Consider the following 14,665-nt stretch of genomic DNA (forward strand, 5'->3'; position numbering starts at 1 on the left):
GGGTAGATGAAATTGGTCTCTCCAAGGCAGCTTCCGCAGAGCGAACCGAAGAAAACCGCGTTGAACGGACTCAACTCTCTCAGCACCATTGTTGTAATTTGGACTCCAGACCACAGAACAGTATGCCAGAATGGATCACACTAATGAACAGGACAGTGACTTCAAACAGTAGATGTCGGAGAAATACTTTGCTATCCTTAAGATAAAGCTCAATGTCCTAGACGCCTTGTCGACAACGTACAAGATGTGCTGCTTGTACGTAAGTTGAGAATCCAGAATAACACCCAGATCTTTCACATGGTTCACACGTTCGATTACAGTGACCATATGTAGTCAAATGTGATTGGTTCCTCCGAGTAAAAGTGATCTCTGAACACTTTGTGGGGTTAATCACCATTCTGTTCAAATTACACCAGCTGGTATAGGCTTCGAACTGACGTAGATGGAAGCGACAGTCATCTATCGTGCGGATTCGTAGATCGATTTTAAGATCATATGCATACGATAATTGTGGGCCTTCGATGACCAAGTTCACGTCATTAAAAGTAGAGTAAGAAAATCAAAGGTCTCAGGTGACGTAGCTAGATAGATAACGGACCGGTTGTCACCAATGGCAACCATCCGTTGTCGATCAGTGAGATATGAACGAAATCATCGCAAGAAGTTGCCGCGACCCCAAGTCTATGCAACTTGGCAATCCCAATGGCATGATTTAATTCATCGAAGGCAGCTGACAAGTCGGTATATATGACGCCTGTTTGAGTCCTCTCTGCCATGCTTTCCGTAAGATACGATGTCAAACACAGTAGATTTGTGGAAGGAGAACGACCGGAAGTGAAGCTGTATTGATCACCACTTAGATACTGCTTATGCCACGGATAAACTTGGATGACAAACTGTGAGCATGAGCATTATTTGTATAATAATTATGAGCACTATACAACTATAAAAGTGTGACCATAGATGTGCTCATAATTTATTATACAAATAATGCTCATGTTCATAGTTTGCCATAAAAGTGTATCCGCGGCATTACAATGAGAGAGCAGAGGCTCCATGATGACTAACTCGAATAAATTCGAAACTGCACTCAACGACGATAATTGTCCGCATCCCGTTTGTTGCCCTTTTTGTGGACAGGAATCATATGTGCAAATTTTCAACAAGATGGAAAGGTACCGCTCAAGATGGACCAATTGGAATAGGTGATTCAACGGCATCAGCAAGCTGGTGATATACTTTTCAGGAATATAGACGGAACGCCATCGGGTCCTGGATTGAAGGACGACTTGAGTTGTGATGCGGCAGTGGAAATCATCTCGACGTTGACATCCATTGCACCCAGTGATTGACCTTATGGTTGAACATTACTAGCTGCTAGGGTAATTTGCTGAGGAGTGGAAGCAACTGCTCCATTCAAGACCATTGAAGAGGGTAGGTCGGATTCCTTTCGCGGCTCATTTACGTAATTTCAGAATGACTTCGGGTGCCACTTGAGTTTCCTCTGAATCCTTCGTTGATATCGCGAATAGCATCGACGGCTAACTCGCTTGAACTCATAATTGAGTCTAACGCAGTGACGTTTCAGCGAAAGCGTACGATACCTAGTGAAATTTATTAATGCGGCTTTCTTGGTTGACTTCAACCTATGCAGTTCATTCGTCTTTTAGCCAAAATGAATGGAAGGTACCTTGGTTGCAAGACATTCATTTACAGTTCCGGAAAAAACGAGCAGTTCAGCCGTCGCGTATTACATGGTAGCAGCAGTGATTGCCGTTGTTCCTACACGTCCATGAGTTCTACTGGTATCGATTGATTTCGCCAACCGGAGTCTATAGAGTACGGAAAACTACCTTGGCTTTCCGTTTTCCGATTCAATGCCCTTAAATTTTATGTTTTTCCTCGGCACCAAAAGCTGATATTTCTGCTCGTACTATCTCGAATAATCTAAACTTTCGTATATTCGTAGTCAAATTTAACCTATTGCAAAACGAACGTGCATTTAAATTTATTGAAATATATTAGCATACTACACATTATCAGTAATTATAGCTGTCCAACCGTGAACAATTCACGAAAAATTTAGCCCACCTCTCCCCATTCGTCACGTTTTTCTTATACCTAATGATTTACTTATCACAAAATCTCACACACTCCCTTTCCGTGGCATAATTTATGCAGCACACCTCTTTCAAATGCAGCCATGGGCTATGTTCCAGCTATCGAAAATAGGTTCATGATATCAAGATAAACTCTTGAACTTTTATCACGTTTACTAGAACTAAATCATGATTTTCAGAAAATAATTCACATTTTCATTACTTTTGTTACCACTACCGGTGCGCGGCGTACGCGGATTTAATCATGGTTGTACATTTGTATAACGAAATTAGGCTTGTTCCGAAACTCGTGCCGAATTTCGGACCGGATTTTTATCCCGTGTGGTGACGTCATTGTAAAACACGCATCAAATGGTCGTGACTTTTAATTTAGAATCCACTTATATACAGTCACACGGTTAAAGCATCCGCCGGAAGCGTGCGGTCATCGATTTTTAGCTTAGAGTTCAATTCAATGCCATACCGGTCCGCCAGAATCAATAATTTGGTTCCGCGAAATTGCTCATACCGAGCTAGGAATTGGAGGTGGGTATTTGGCGCTCAGCATAGCTTCCAATAGCTTTGATCTGTCACTTCACGATTTAACATATTTCATTTGGAAAAACTTGCGATTCAGAGATTTTCTTTTGAATAAGGATTTTCTTTTGTGTTCTGATTCTTCTAACCTGCGATCCATGGAAAGCTGGAAGACGTCTCGGTTGGTTTTGACCTTCTAGTCAACTTTTGAATTTTTTTAAATGTATTTCTACGAAACTCACAAAGAAAATGTATCTTTCTCTTCAGTGTTATCAGTGAAGGAAGGTGCTCTCTTTCCATGCTCTGTTGTAATTAAAGTAATATTATGGATTTTTCGCTATTAAAGCCACAAAGTGCTATGGACAAGAAACGACCAACAAGTGCAAAAATTGATGTAATTATAGAATGCAGAACATGATCTAGATTATTTGATATCGCACAGCAGTGCAACGCCACGCAAGGTCCAGTGGCGCGGGTTGAAATCGGTTTCGAAATCAATCGAACCGACGTACTTCTGGTCGGTTCGCTGGGGCTTGCGGTAAATCGGGCACTCGTACAGTCTGGGATCCTTGCCAGCGGTCGTATTGATAGCATAGATGTAGATTACCGGCATCTGCTCGTACAGGATTTTGGCCTTGGATTCAATTAGCTTACCCGTTCGACGCTCCAGGGATGCTCCTGTTATTATTTTTTATGTGAAGAAGAAATAAAACAGAGATGGGAATGTGAGACCTGGTCGAATATCATATGCAGTAAAGTTGAAGAAGAGTACGCCGGTGGTAAGTAAACGAAATGATAAACAAGTGAACATGGGTGAGATTGAATCTTTGGTGAAGCTTTTATGAAAAATAAATGAAGAATGATGTGCACCAGTGAGCCAAAGTTCACATTACAGTACCGGTTGGATTTTGGCAGCTAGCCCAAAAATTTAGTGTTGCCAAAATTCAACCGTGCCAAACTCGAACGGTTTTGTTTTGAAATTTAACGTATGTTTTCGTTGATTTTGAACCACAGTGAGTCATTTTTATGACATAGACGTTGTTAATAATTAACCCTCCGTTACTTGCGATGTTGTACTTTGTACAACACACATGAGTTTTCCATTGCCATTTTATTGCTGAGTTACCAATCGATCTGAAACCAACGAGTATTCATCAAAAAACTTGTTTTGTTCTAAACAAGCTAAACTTTGATTACAGTAAACGCCTAAAAAATGCGAATAATAAGGAAAATGTAAATGGAAACCGCGTAAACTGTGACCATACAATGTGGGATTTGATTTAATTGATTACAACATGGAATATATCGAGATCCTGACCAGATAGAAAGTTACTGTCTTTCACAAAGTTTTTCAGGAGGTCAAAGCCTATTGCTTGGTGCTCAATAGTTCAGAATTTGCTCACTACGCGACGCTAGTATACACGTGAAATTCTCATATAAAATATCTCGAGTTCCCAACCAGATAGAAAGGTACTGTCTTCGGCATAGTTGTTCAGGAAATCAAGGCCTGTTCGCAGGTGGACACTAGTTCAAAGTTTTCTCACTTCGCGGCGCTGCTACACCCAACCGGTGGATGTAAGATTCGCTTACAATTATGTGGGATTCATCATCAGAGGATGTAAGTGGAGACCGCATGAACCGAGGATGCGATATACCTAGCTGCGGTCCAATGCAAGAAAATTGGAGACCGAAAAATGTAGAGTGTATTAGTGAGGTAAATTTATTATGTCGAAAAAAAATAGGAAAAAGGTTACCGACTGGACTCGAACAACGAACGTTGCGATTATCAGACCTGTGCTTTCTCCACTGCTCTCTCCATGCTTCTGAATAAGGATAGCCTAAAAGCAAACAATAAGCGCTCATTTCCTCTCACACTCGACTTCGTATGCTTTTTCTGCTGGAGAGATTCGAGGCAAGGGTGTGCGTCGTTCTACCATGTTATACATAAAAATCAAGGCAAATGCTTGCTTGTGTAGGTGAAAGCACAGACAGAACACGAAATAAAAAAGGCAAAAAACCATTACATCGCCTGCAAGGTCAACTTCTAACATTCGCTGCGATGTTCATGAACAGAGGATGATAGGAAATGGAACTAACATTCATTGTAATAGATTTTTGGTTTGCGTGTATACATGTGAAATTCTCGCATATAGAATATCTCTAGATCCTGACCAGATAGAAAGTAAATGTATTGGGCATAGTTTTTTAGGAAGTCAAGATCTTTTTGTTGGGTGAGAATAGTTCATAATTTTCTCACTATGCAGCGCTAGTATATACGTGCCTTTCTTGCATATTCAGCTCGAGATCTTGATCAGCTAGAAAGTTGCTGTCTTCGGCAAAGCTGTTTAGGGGGTCAAGACTTTTTGGCTGGTAGACAGTAGTTAAGAATTTTCTCACCACGTGGCAAGTTTTTCACTGAGTTTCAGCAAAATAAAATGCCGAGCTGCTCGGTGGTGCCCATCTCGGCAAAAAAATCTAAGTGTGTAGGTACATCCAAAGTCATAAAGAAAAGGCCTAATAATATGAAATTATCATCTCTTTCATTATACCGCTATTCCTATGCTGCTAGGAGTGTGACGTCGAATTTATGGTTACATACACCTTATCCTAAATCTAAACGAGAAGAATCTACTCAGTTCGTCTAAAATGTGTAATGTAATGTAAAATGTATAAAATATATACACACGAGTTAGCCAGTCGAGTCAGTCGTGAGATTGTTTTACTCAGTTGTCTGGAGAAATTTCCAAAAGTGTAGTTCACTCAGCGCTGAGTAACCTACACTCCCGATCATAAGCTTAAAAACACCCCCAAAAAACAGGCAAATGTGTTTTATTCAAAGCTCTCTCCTTTTACGTCCAATTTTTGATCTCCTTAGGTTATTTGAATGGTATGAATGGCATAGCATAAGGGTGCTACTACTACTTATAATTTCAAATATTTTTTTTTAATCAATTCTGAGAAAATCAATCATGATTCTTCAGAGTAAATTTTGAAAAGTTGTGTAACTTTGGGTTAACCTTTGGTATACAAATTTTGAAAATAATATTGAGCAATTTGTCTCTTCGTATTTACATTCAAAATCTTTCAAATTTTCTAAAAAGAACGAAAATTGGAGGTAAAATGACACAGATATGAACATAACACACTGACATGTTTTTTTGGGGGTGTCCTTAAACTTATAATCGAGAGCGTACGGTTTTATAAATTTCTCCAGTCAACTGAGCAAAAGTGCCTCACTCTCTGAGTTAGTTTCGTTGTCCGTGCACACGTAAAGACAGGCTTTTTTTTTCTAGACGCCTCGATAAGACATTTTGAAATTAGCCTAAAATGAAAGTGAGAATCTAAACATTCATTTAGTGGAAGTTTCAACGCTATTGATCTTTTAAGATAATGTTTTCCATCTGAGATACGTGTTACCACTAATTTATGAGAGGTATACAATTGGAACGATTCATCTCAATTTATGTATCCACAAATCTGCATGAAAATCTTCACCAGTAAAAGAAATCCAGAATATATTTGTCTTATCCCACTTAGGTTGATGTGAATTGTATTTTTATTTTATGATATTTGATATGCGAGAATTGCCCGCCAAGTTTTGAGAAATTTCTGAACTACTTTTCATCAGCCAAAAGATCTTTATCTCCTTAACAGCTTTGCCAAAAAGATTAAATTTCAAACTGTTCAGGATGTCGAGATATTATATATGCGAAGATTACACGTATATCTTAGCGCCACGTAGTGAGAAAATTCTGTACTGTCGACCAACGAAAAAGTTTTGATCTAATGGACAACTTTGCTGATGGCAGCTTAGCAGGTCTCGGAATATATCTAATGCGAGAATTGCATGTGTATACAAGCGCAACGATGTGAAAAAAAAATGAATTTCTGTACACCAGCCATAAGGCCTGGGCCCCTTGAACAACTTTGCCAAAGACAGTAACATTCTATTTGGTCAGGATCTCGTGATATTTTATATGTGAAAATTTCACGAGTATACTAGCGCCGCTTAGGAAATTCTCAACTATTGTACACCAAGCAATAGCCTTTGAACTCCTGAACAATTTTGTCGATGACAGTAACTCTATCTGGTCAGGATCTCCAAACAAACCACATGCGAGAATTTCACGTCTATACTAGCGCTACCTAGTGTGAAAATTCTGAACTATTGTGCACCAAGCAATAGCCATTGACCTCATGAACAACTTTTTCCAAGACAGTTATTTTCTACCTGTTCAGGATCTCGAGCTATAGCATACGCGAGAATTGTACACGTTTACTAGCGCCACGTGGTGATAACATTCTGGGCTACTGTCCACTAGCCAAAAAGTCTTGACCCCCTGAACAAGTTTGCCCAAAACAGTAACTTTCTATCTGCTCAGGATCTCGAGCTATTGTGTATGCGAGAATTACATGTGTATACTAGCACCGCGTAGTGAGAAAATTCTGAACAACTGTTCACCAACGAAAAGATCTTGACTTCCTGAACAACTTTGCCAAAGACATTTACTCTCTATCTGGTCAGGATGTATCACATGCGAGAACTTAACATGTATACGAGCGCTACTTAGTGAGAAGATTCTGAACTACTGTTCGCCAGCAAAAAGTTTATGATCTTCTGAACAGCTTTGCCGAAGACAGTAACTTCCTATCTGGTCAGAATCTTAAGATATTAAGTAGGAGAATATCACGTAAACACAAGCGCCGCGTAGTGAGAACATTCTGAACTACTGTCTACCTGCAAAAAGGCCTTGACCTTCTGAACAACTATGCCGAAGACAGTACCTTTCTATCTGGTTGGGAACTCGAGCTATTGTATATGCAAAAATTGCACGTACAGGGGTTACTCAAAATAACTTGGATACGCAAATTTTTGGTCAACTTTGGAGTGCTGTAACTTTGTCAAATATGATCCGAATTTAAATATTTCAAGCACATTTGACTGGAAAACTAATATTGTTCTACGGTGTAGCCACGAAAATAATCCTGGTCACCGGATACCGGAGATATTCCGGGTTTCCGGAGGGCTTGTCTAACTTGCTAAATTTTTGGTGAAATTTTATTTATGATGCTGGTTAAATATATATATTTTTAGTAAATACAACGAAAGAATAACCATTTCTAAAGCGAATCATATGCCAAGAACTAAAATGGGCTTATAAATAACCGAGATATGGCCATTTCCCTGGAATCGGTTCTGGTGAAGGGTTCTGAATGCGGGCAGATCATTTAATCACTCAAAACATGCCGTGCGACAGCTCTTTCTTCATGGTTTCTCGTCAATAGGCTTTCGATAAACTTTAAATGCATCATTGACCACATTGGCCACTCTCGGAACATCCAGTATACCCCCGGGGGAACCTGGAGCAGGGGACAATTGCATTTTTACACCAAAACATGCCGTGCGACAGCTCATTCTTCATGGTTTTTCAAGAATAGGCTTTCCATAAACTTCAAATGAATCATTGACCACATTGGCCGCTTTTGGAATCACGGGATACCCCCGTCATTCCAGCAGGGGTCAATTGCGTTTTTACACCTATACATGCCGTGCGACAGCTTTTTCTGCAAGCTTTTTCATGAATAGGCTTTTGATAGACTTCAAATGGATTAGTGACATTGGCCGCTCTCGGGACCTCCGGTATGCCCCCGCGGGAACCTGGAGCAGAGGATAATTGCATTTTTACACCAAAACATGCCGTGCATGGTTTTTCATGAATAGGCATTCATTAAACTTCAAATGGATCAGTGACCACATTGGCCGCTCTCAGAACCACTGGATACCCCCAGGGGGAACCTGTAGCAGGGGACAATTGCGTTTTTACTCAAAAACATGCCGTGCGACAGCTCTTTCTTCATGGATTTTCATGAATATGCTTTCTATAGAATTGAAGTGGATCATTGACCACATTGACCTTTCCGGAGTCACTGGAATGCCCTGGGGGGAACCTGTAGTAGGATGCAATCACATTTTTACACAAAACAATGCCATTGGGGAGCTCATTCTGGAACCAGCAGATGCCGCAGGATAACATGTAAGAGAAAAATTGTATTTTCACTTCACAATGCCGTTCGACAGCTCGAACTATCTGAAGTCTTGAAATGGACCATTGACTACTAGCAGTGGATAGGGAGATTAGGTATTTAAACTCTGGTTGTAGACCAATAAAAGTCTCTCTCTCTTGTATAAATGTGAGGTGGAGCAAGAGCACAACAACAACTCTTTAATGAACTGTCGACGTCAGCTCTGGAGATGTTCACCAGCACTTTTGTGCTCGCTAGTGACCATCAGTTAGTGCCATTTCCTGCATTTCAAATAAACAATAGTGACAGTGCGAATAAACCATTCTTATTTGAAAAGTTGCGCTTTTAATCTGGGTTCCAAACTTATTTGCTATTTGCAAAGCTATGTATTATTAATAAATTATTATTAATAAATTAAGAATGCCATATAAAATTGTAGGAAAATGTTATAATGGAACCGTCTAATATGATGTTGGACCACCATTTGCTTCAATAACAGCTTGGATTCGTCTGTGAATTGATTCGTAAAGTTTTTTGATGGCTTCTAGTGGATTGTTGTACCATTCTTGGATCAGAAGATGTTCAAGTGTTATCAACGACGATGGAGGAGGAAAAACGCTTTGAATACAAGCTTACAACGTCGACCAAAGTGGCTCAATTATATTTAAATCCGGCGACTGTGCTGGCCATGGCAGGTGTGTAAAGTCCTCGTCGTGTTCGGCACTACAGGTTCCCTCCCAGGGCATTCCAGTCAATGTGGTCATCCCAGGAAAGGTCAATGTGGTCAATGATCCACTTCAATTCTATAGAAAGCATATTCATGAAAATCCATGAAGAAAGAGCTGTCGCACGGCATGTTTTTGAGTAAAAACGAAATTGTCCCTTGCTACAAGTTCTCTTGGGGCATCCCAGTGGTTCCGAGAGCGGCCAATGTGGTAAATGATTCACTTTAAGTCTATAGAAAGAATATTCATGAAAATCTATGAAGAAAGAGCTGTCGCACGGCATGTTTTTGAGTAAAAACGCAATTGCCCCCTATTACAGGTTCCCCCGGGGGTATCCCGTGATTCCGAGAGCTGCCAATGTGGTCACTGATCCATTTGAAGTTTATGGAAAGCCTATTCTTGAAAAACCATGAAGAATGAGCTGTCGCACGGCATGTTTTGGTGTAAAAATGCAATTGTCCCCTGCTCCAGGTTCCCCCGGGGGTATACTGGATGTTCCGAGAGTGGCCAATGTGGTCAATGATGCATTTAAAGTTTATCGAAAGTCTATTGATTTCTGATTAAATGATCTGCCCGCATTCAGAACCCTTCACCAGAACCGATTCCAGGGAAATGGCCATATCTCGGCTGATTATAGGCCGATTTTAGTTCTTGGCATATGATTCGCTATAGAAATGGTTCTTCTTTCGTTGTATTTACTAAAAATATACATATATATATAACCAGCATCATATATAAAATTTCACCAAAAATTTAGCAAGTTAGACAAGCCCTCCGGAAACCCGGAATATCTCCGGTATCCGGTGACCAGGATTATTTTCGTGGCTACACCGTAGAACAATATTAGTTTGCCAGTCAAATGCTCTTGGAAGATTTAAAATCGGATCATATTTGACGAAGTTACAAACACTCCAAAGTTGACCGAAAATTTGCCTATCCTAGTTATTTTGAGTAACCCCTGTATATACTAGCGCCACGTAGAGAGAATTTTCTGAACCAGCAAAAAGGTTATGATGTCTAGAACAACTTTGCCCAAGACTGTAATTTTCTATCTGATCAGGATCTCGAGATTTTCCATGTTGTAACCAATTGAGTCAAATCCCACGTAGTACGGACACCGTTTACGTGGTATCCATTCACATTTTCTCTATTATCAGCATTTTTTTAGGGTTAACTGTGATAATAGTTTAGCTTGGTTAGTTAAAAACAAGTTTTTTTAGGAATACCGTTGGTTCCATATCGATTGGTAGCTCGGCTGCAAAATGGCAATGGAAAACTCACACTGTTGTGCAATGTACAGTGCGCGAGTACTCGTGTTACAAAAGTTGGCGCGAGTAACGGAGGGTTAATCATTTATTAAAAATTGTAAGCACAATGAGCAAAATTATTGTAACGGGTCAGGTGTTTTGGAACTAGGAATGCTTACAATCTTCACTTAAGCGCCAGGTAGATACGAGAATCTACCGTGAAGAAGCGAGGGACTCAAACAGACCCGTCCCGGCTCTGAGACCTCAGGGCGAGTTCAACGTAACAACAAAAGGCGAGCAAAGCGGTTGCGAATTCTGAAAATCAAAACTTAACCAACAGGGGACAGACTCATTCAAATCAGTAAGAGGGGTTTCCTTTGAAGGTTTGCCTCTGCTTACCTACGGGAATATTTAACAACGTTCACGCGAATTTAACCAATTAAATGTTTCCGTCACTCTTTCACGTGTCCGATCACTTATTCGAATCTCTTCACTGCGAGGTGCATTTCAGGTGTTTATTCATAAAACTAGGGTTAGTAGGGGGTACATCGAATAGGGTTTTGATCTGTGCTAACCTGACTTCTGTAGCGCTGGATGTCGGGACACGTGTCCGTGGTTCAGCCTCGGCGATACGTGGGCCGAGTGCGTGGGTGGCAAATGTTCGCTCGCTGGTGTCCGTCGTTTTGTCGTGTAAGAGGTTTGTGGCTCTGCTAGCGTATTACACCCTCCCCGTGCAACGTTCGCTACTCACCGCTACGTTGAGGTTATGGTGAGGTTGGGATTCACCAAGCCGTCGTGCTTTCGACGTTCGCGCAAAGCTTCCCAGAGGTAATGCACGTGGCTGATCTGCAGATGGCGTGTGTGAGGTTAGGAGTGAACCGTTTGTTCCGACTCCAATCAGTCCAACACGTGTACGGTGACGTCCCTGCGAGTCGACCTCAATGAAGGGATCCGTCCTTCGCTCGGTCGTTCTGGATCCACGACCCGAGGGGTGCACCCTTGTTTGAAGGGATTGTTCCTTCAAACATATCACCGTGATAGATTTTATCATTTTCATAGCTGACGGATTTACCTTTCGAAATGGCTGGCACTTGCTTGTGCAAGCGAAGCGTCCTCACACTTTACACTATGGCTTCCCTAGCTGTAAACTGAACTGGCTTAGTAAAGCAAAATTTACTCGCACTTTTATTCTACAAACCCGGAAAAAATCACTAATTCAGCAAACGGCTTTTTTTTAACCACTAGACCTTTCTACATCGACTAGGTACTCCTACTTCTTTTAATTCTTGCCTTCACTAGATAAACTATCTTTGACCGTGTGATCGGTAACGCAGTTGAGATCAGATAGCATTCAATTGGACAGCCGTCTACTTTTACGACCCAGTATCGAACCGAAGTTTGTTAGGTCAGAATTCGTGTCCCATTATACACACTCGGGAGAGTTTTTCCGGTGGCATAAACTCTACCTACCCGTCGTCATTCGACATTCCTCGCCTGACGTTTCTGACCGGTTCGAGTCCAGAGACTAGGAACGCGATTCGCTCGAGTGAAAATAGTAATTTTAATGGGGTTGAGTAGGACTGTATTCTAGGACTTATTTTTTTGAATACTTGTAACCTTGTTACATTATATTAATTTCAAAATCCGGTCGACTTCGGCATGCTGCCTAAATCGAACTCCGTGCCAAAAATGAACCGTTTTGTGATTTTGTTGTCAAAACCGAACGAGTACTGTATTAGCAGAATTGAATTGATTTTACTAAGATTACAACACGAATGTTTAACAATATGGAAGCATAATAACTTTCACTTGATCAATACGCTAGACTAATTGATAATTGTGGGGTGAGTGTACGTTTTTCAAATATTTTTTCTGCAACGCACAATGCTTGGAAAAACTCAACTTGCACTGAGGTAAATATATATTTTTCTGGGATAAAGTATAATATTTAAAGATCGAAGACAAATTCTTTTCAGGTCCCTCAAAAATGGGGGCAACCCCAGCGTAGTGGTTAACATCCATACCTCTCACGCCAAAGTCACGAGTTCAAATCTCACCCCGGAAAAGTCACGAATGACCCAAGAGTGTTAAAGTGACTATAATAAAAAAAAAGGTCCCGCAATTCTGATATCTTTGCAACCATATAGTTTCAGACGGCGGGTCGTAATAGATGCACAAATCAGGCAGACTAAAGCTGCCTCATTTTTAGTTAGTTATCGTTCCAACGAGTTTAGGGGATTCAAAATCAACTTTAAAAGCTACCCTTAGATGCAGATTAATTAAAGCACCCATATTGATTTTGAACGAACTTAAACTCATTTTTATCTAACGATTGCTTACCTTCCAGAAATAGGCCGTGAACGTAGACGCCTTCCTGAGGGCCATCGTGAATATCTTCCTTGTTGTAACGGGTTATCTGGTTCTGCAAAACCACCGAATCCAGTGCCCAACCTTTGTGGGCGCGTGTTACTTCCTGTGGGTGATAAAAATACCGGATTTATTATAGATGGCAAAAAAAACATGAAAAGAATTAAATTTCGGAGCTGTTATCCTCCTATTGCATTATTGAAATTACCATTCAGCTAATCGCCTTAACTACAAATCATTCTACCCTTTCCGCTCCTTATCGCTGCCCCAGCATCAACATAATCCAAACTCTCATCTACTGATAAACCTCTCACCAAACCAACACACTCCCCCATGCACGAGCTACGTGATCGATATTAATTTTCCTAACGTATATTTTGCGTGAATGAAATATCCAATTTGATATGATATTCGCTTACTCCTCCCCCCCCCCCCCTACACACACGCATATCTACTGCTCTCAGCTTCTGAACGCTTGGTCTGGTTTTATCCAGGTGGATCCCATCACGCACAAGAGTCGAGTAGCACCCTCTCAGGTGTTCATTTCCCAGTCCAATGCCATCAGTAAAAGGAGCAACACCCCATAAAGGTGCAAATGTACAGATGCATGTGTGAGGGCAAGTATGTATGGAAGTAGCAACAACGGTCAGCCCCAACAACGCCAACGGTGGCAAGTCGTCTGGAAAGATCCAGAGAGCTAAGACATCCGACTAAATACCACTAAACGATCTTGCTAATTAAAAGGCATCGACGTCATCGTCGTAGTCGGCCTGTTGAGCTTCACACAGATTAAAGATACACACCATAAGCCTCATAGCTCCTCATCTACTATGCAAGATGGTATTTGAGCCTGAGCTCTCTGCTTGCAGATTGGAAACGATGATGACGATAATGACTCTGCTTTGAGAAAATTACCATGAATGAATGAGAATGAAACTTGAAATTAAATTAATCTTCACAGCATGAATGTGGTGCCATTTTTTTCTTAGTTTTAAAATGTATCTGTAGATATGGGGTCTACAGCAAAGATATGAAACATGATTCTAGATTTGCAAGCATACTAGTTAGAATATGTATGCAGGATAAAGGTCATGTTTTGATACCCACTTTTGATAAATAAATGCCATAAACAATGCCCAAACAGCAGAATCGGCAGTTTTTCTGGTGCTGTGTTCGGTGAAATTACTTATTTTACTTAACCCGTAAAGTAACAGGCTGAACGAATTTTTTTCAACAAACTTGTTCTCAGCAATGCCTCATCCGATTTTCATAAACTTGAATTTTTATTCAAGGGGAATAGTTGAACTAACTTTTGTCGCAGGTACCGTCCCTTAGAAGATGTAAATATGTCTGTGTTTTTTGTACTTTTTCAACCTGTTTGACCAAATATTTCAAATTTTCACGCGAATCGGTTGTCTGGTGTAACAAATGATATCAGGTAGATGAAATATGATTAGTTAGACTGAATTTAGATATTTCCATAATGATATTATCGGTTCCGAGAGTTCCGAAAATCGGTTCTGTAGGACATAGTAATATCTCAGGCAAAAGCATCTTGTGGCATGTCAAATCATGTCAAATAGGTAAAATCAAGTGAATGAAGATGATTTGAGATGATTTTGGCCAGTTTGGCATCGGTTCCGGATCGCGGATCTGTGAATTCCGG

General features: G+C 40.6%; 1 protein-coding gene across 2 annotated transcripts in view; it reads right to left on the bottom strand.

The window, feature by feature from the left end:
- Positions 1-2,921: 2,921 nt before the first annotated feature.
- Dhc1 (Dynein heavy chain 1) overlaps positions 2,922-14,665 on the bottom strand; it is a 44,013-nt gene continuing 32,269 nt past the window's right edge. For both annotated transcript variants that reach the window (XM_065236594.1, XM_065236526.1), the window contains 2 exons: positions 12,973-13,105; positions 2,922-3,314 (listed from right to left, as the gene is read on the bottom strand). In XM_065236594.1, the coding sequence (XP_065092666.1) occupies positions 3,061-3,314; positions 12,973-13,105 (387 nt within the window). In that variant the 3' untranslated portion in view covers positions 2,922-3,060. The remainder of the gene's footprint in view (positions 3,315-12,972; positions 13,106-14,665) is intronic.

Source organism: Ochlerotatus camptorhynchus, unplaced genomic scaffold, assembly GCF_037179485.1.
Source record: "Ochlerotatus camptorhynchus isolate MF236.1 unplaced genomic scaffold, CSIRO-AGI_Acam_v1.1 ptg000004l, whole genome shotgun sequence".
NCBI lineage: Eukaryota > Metazoa > Arthropoda > Insecta > Diptera > Culicidae > Ochlerotatus > Ochlerotatus camptorhynchus.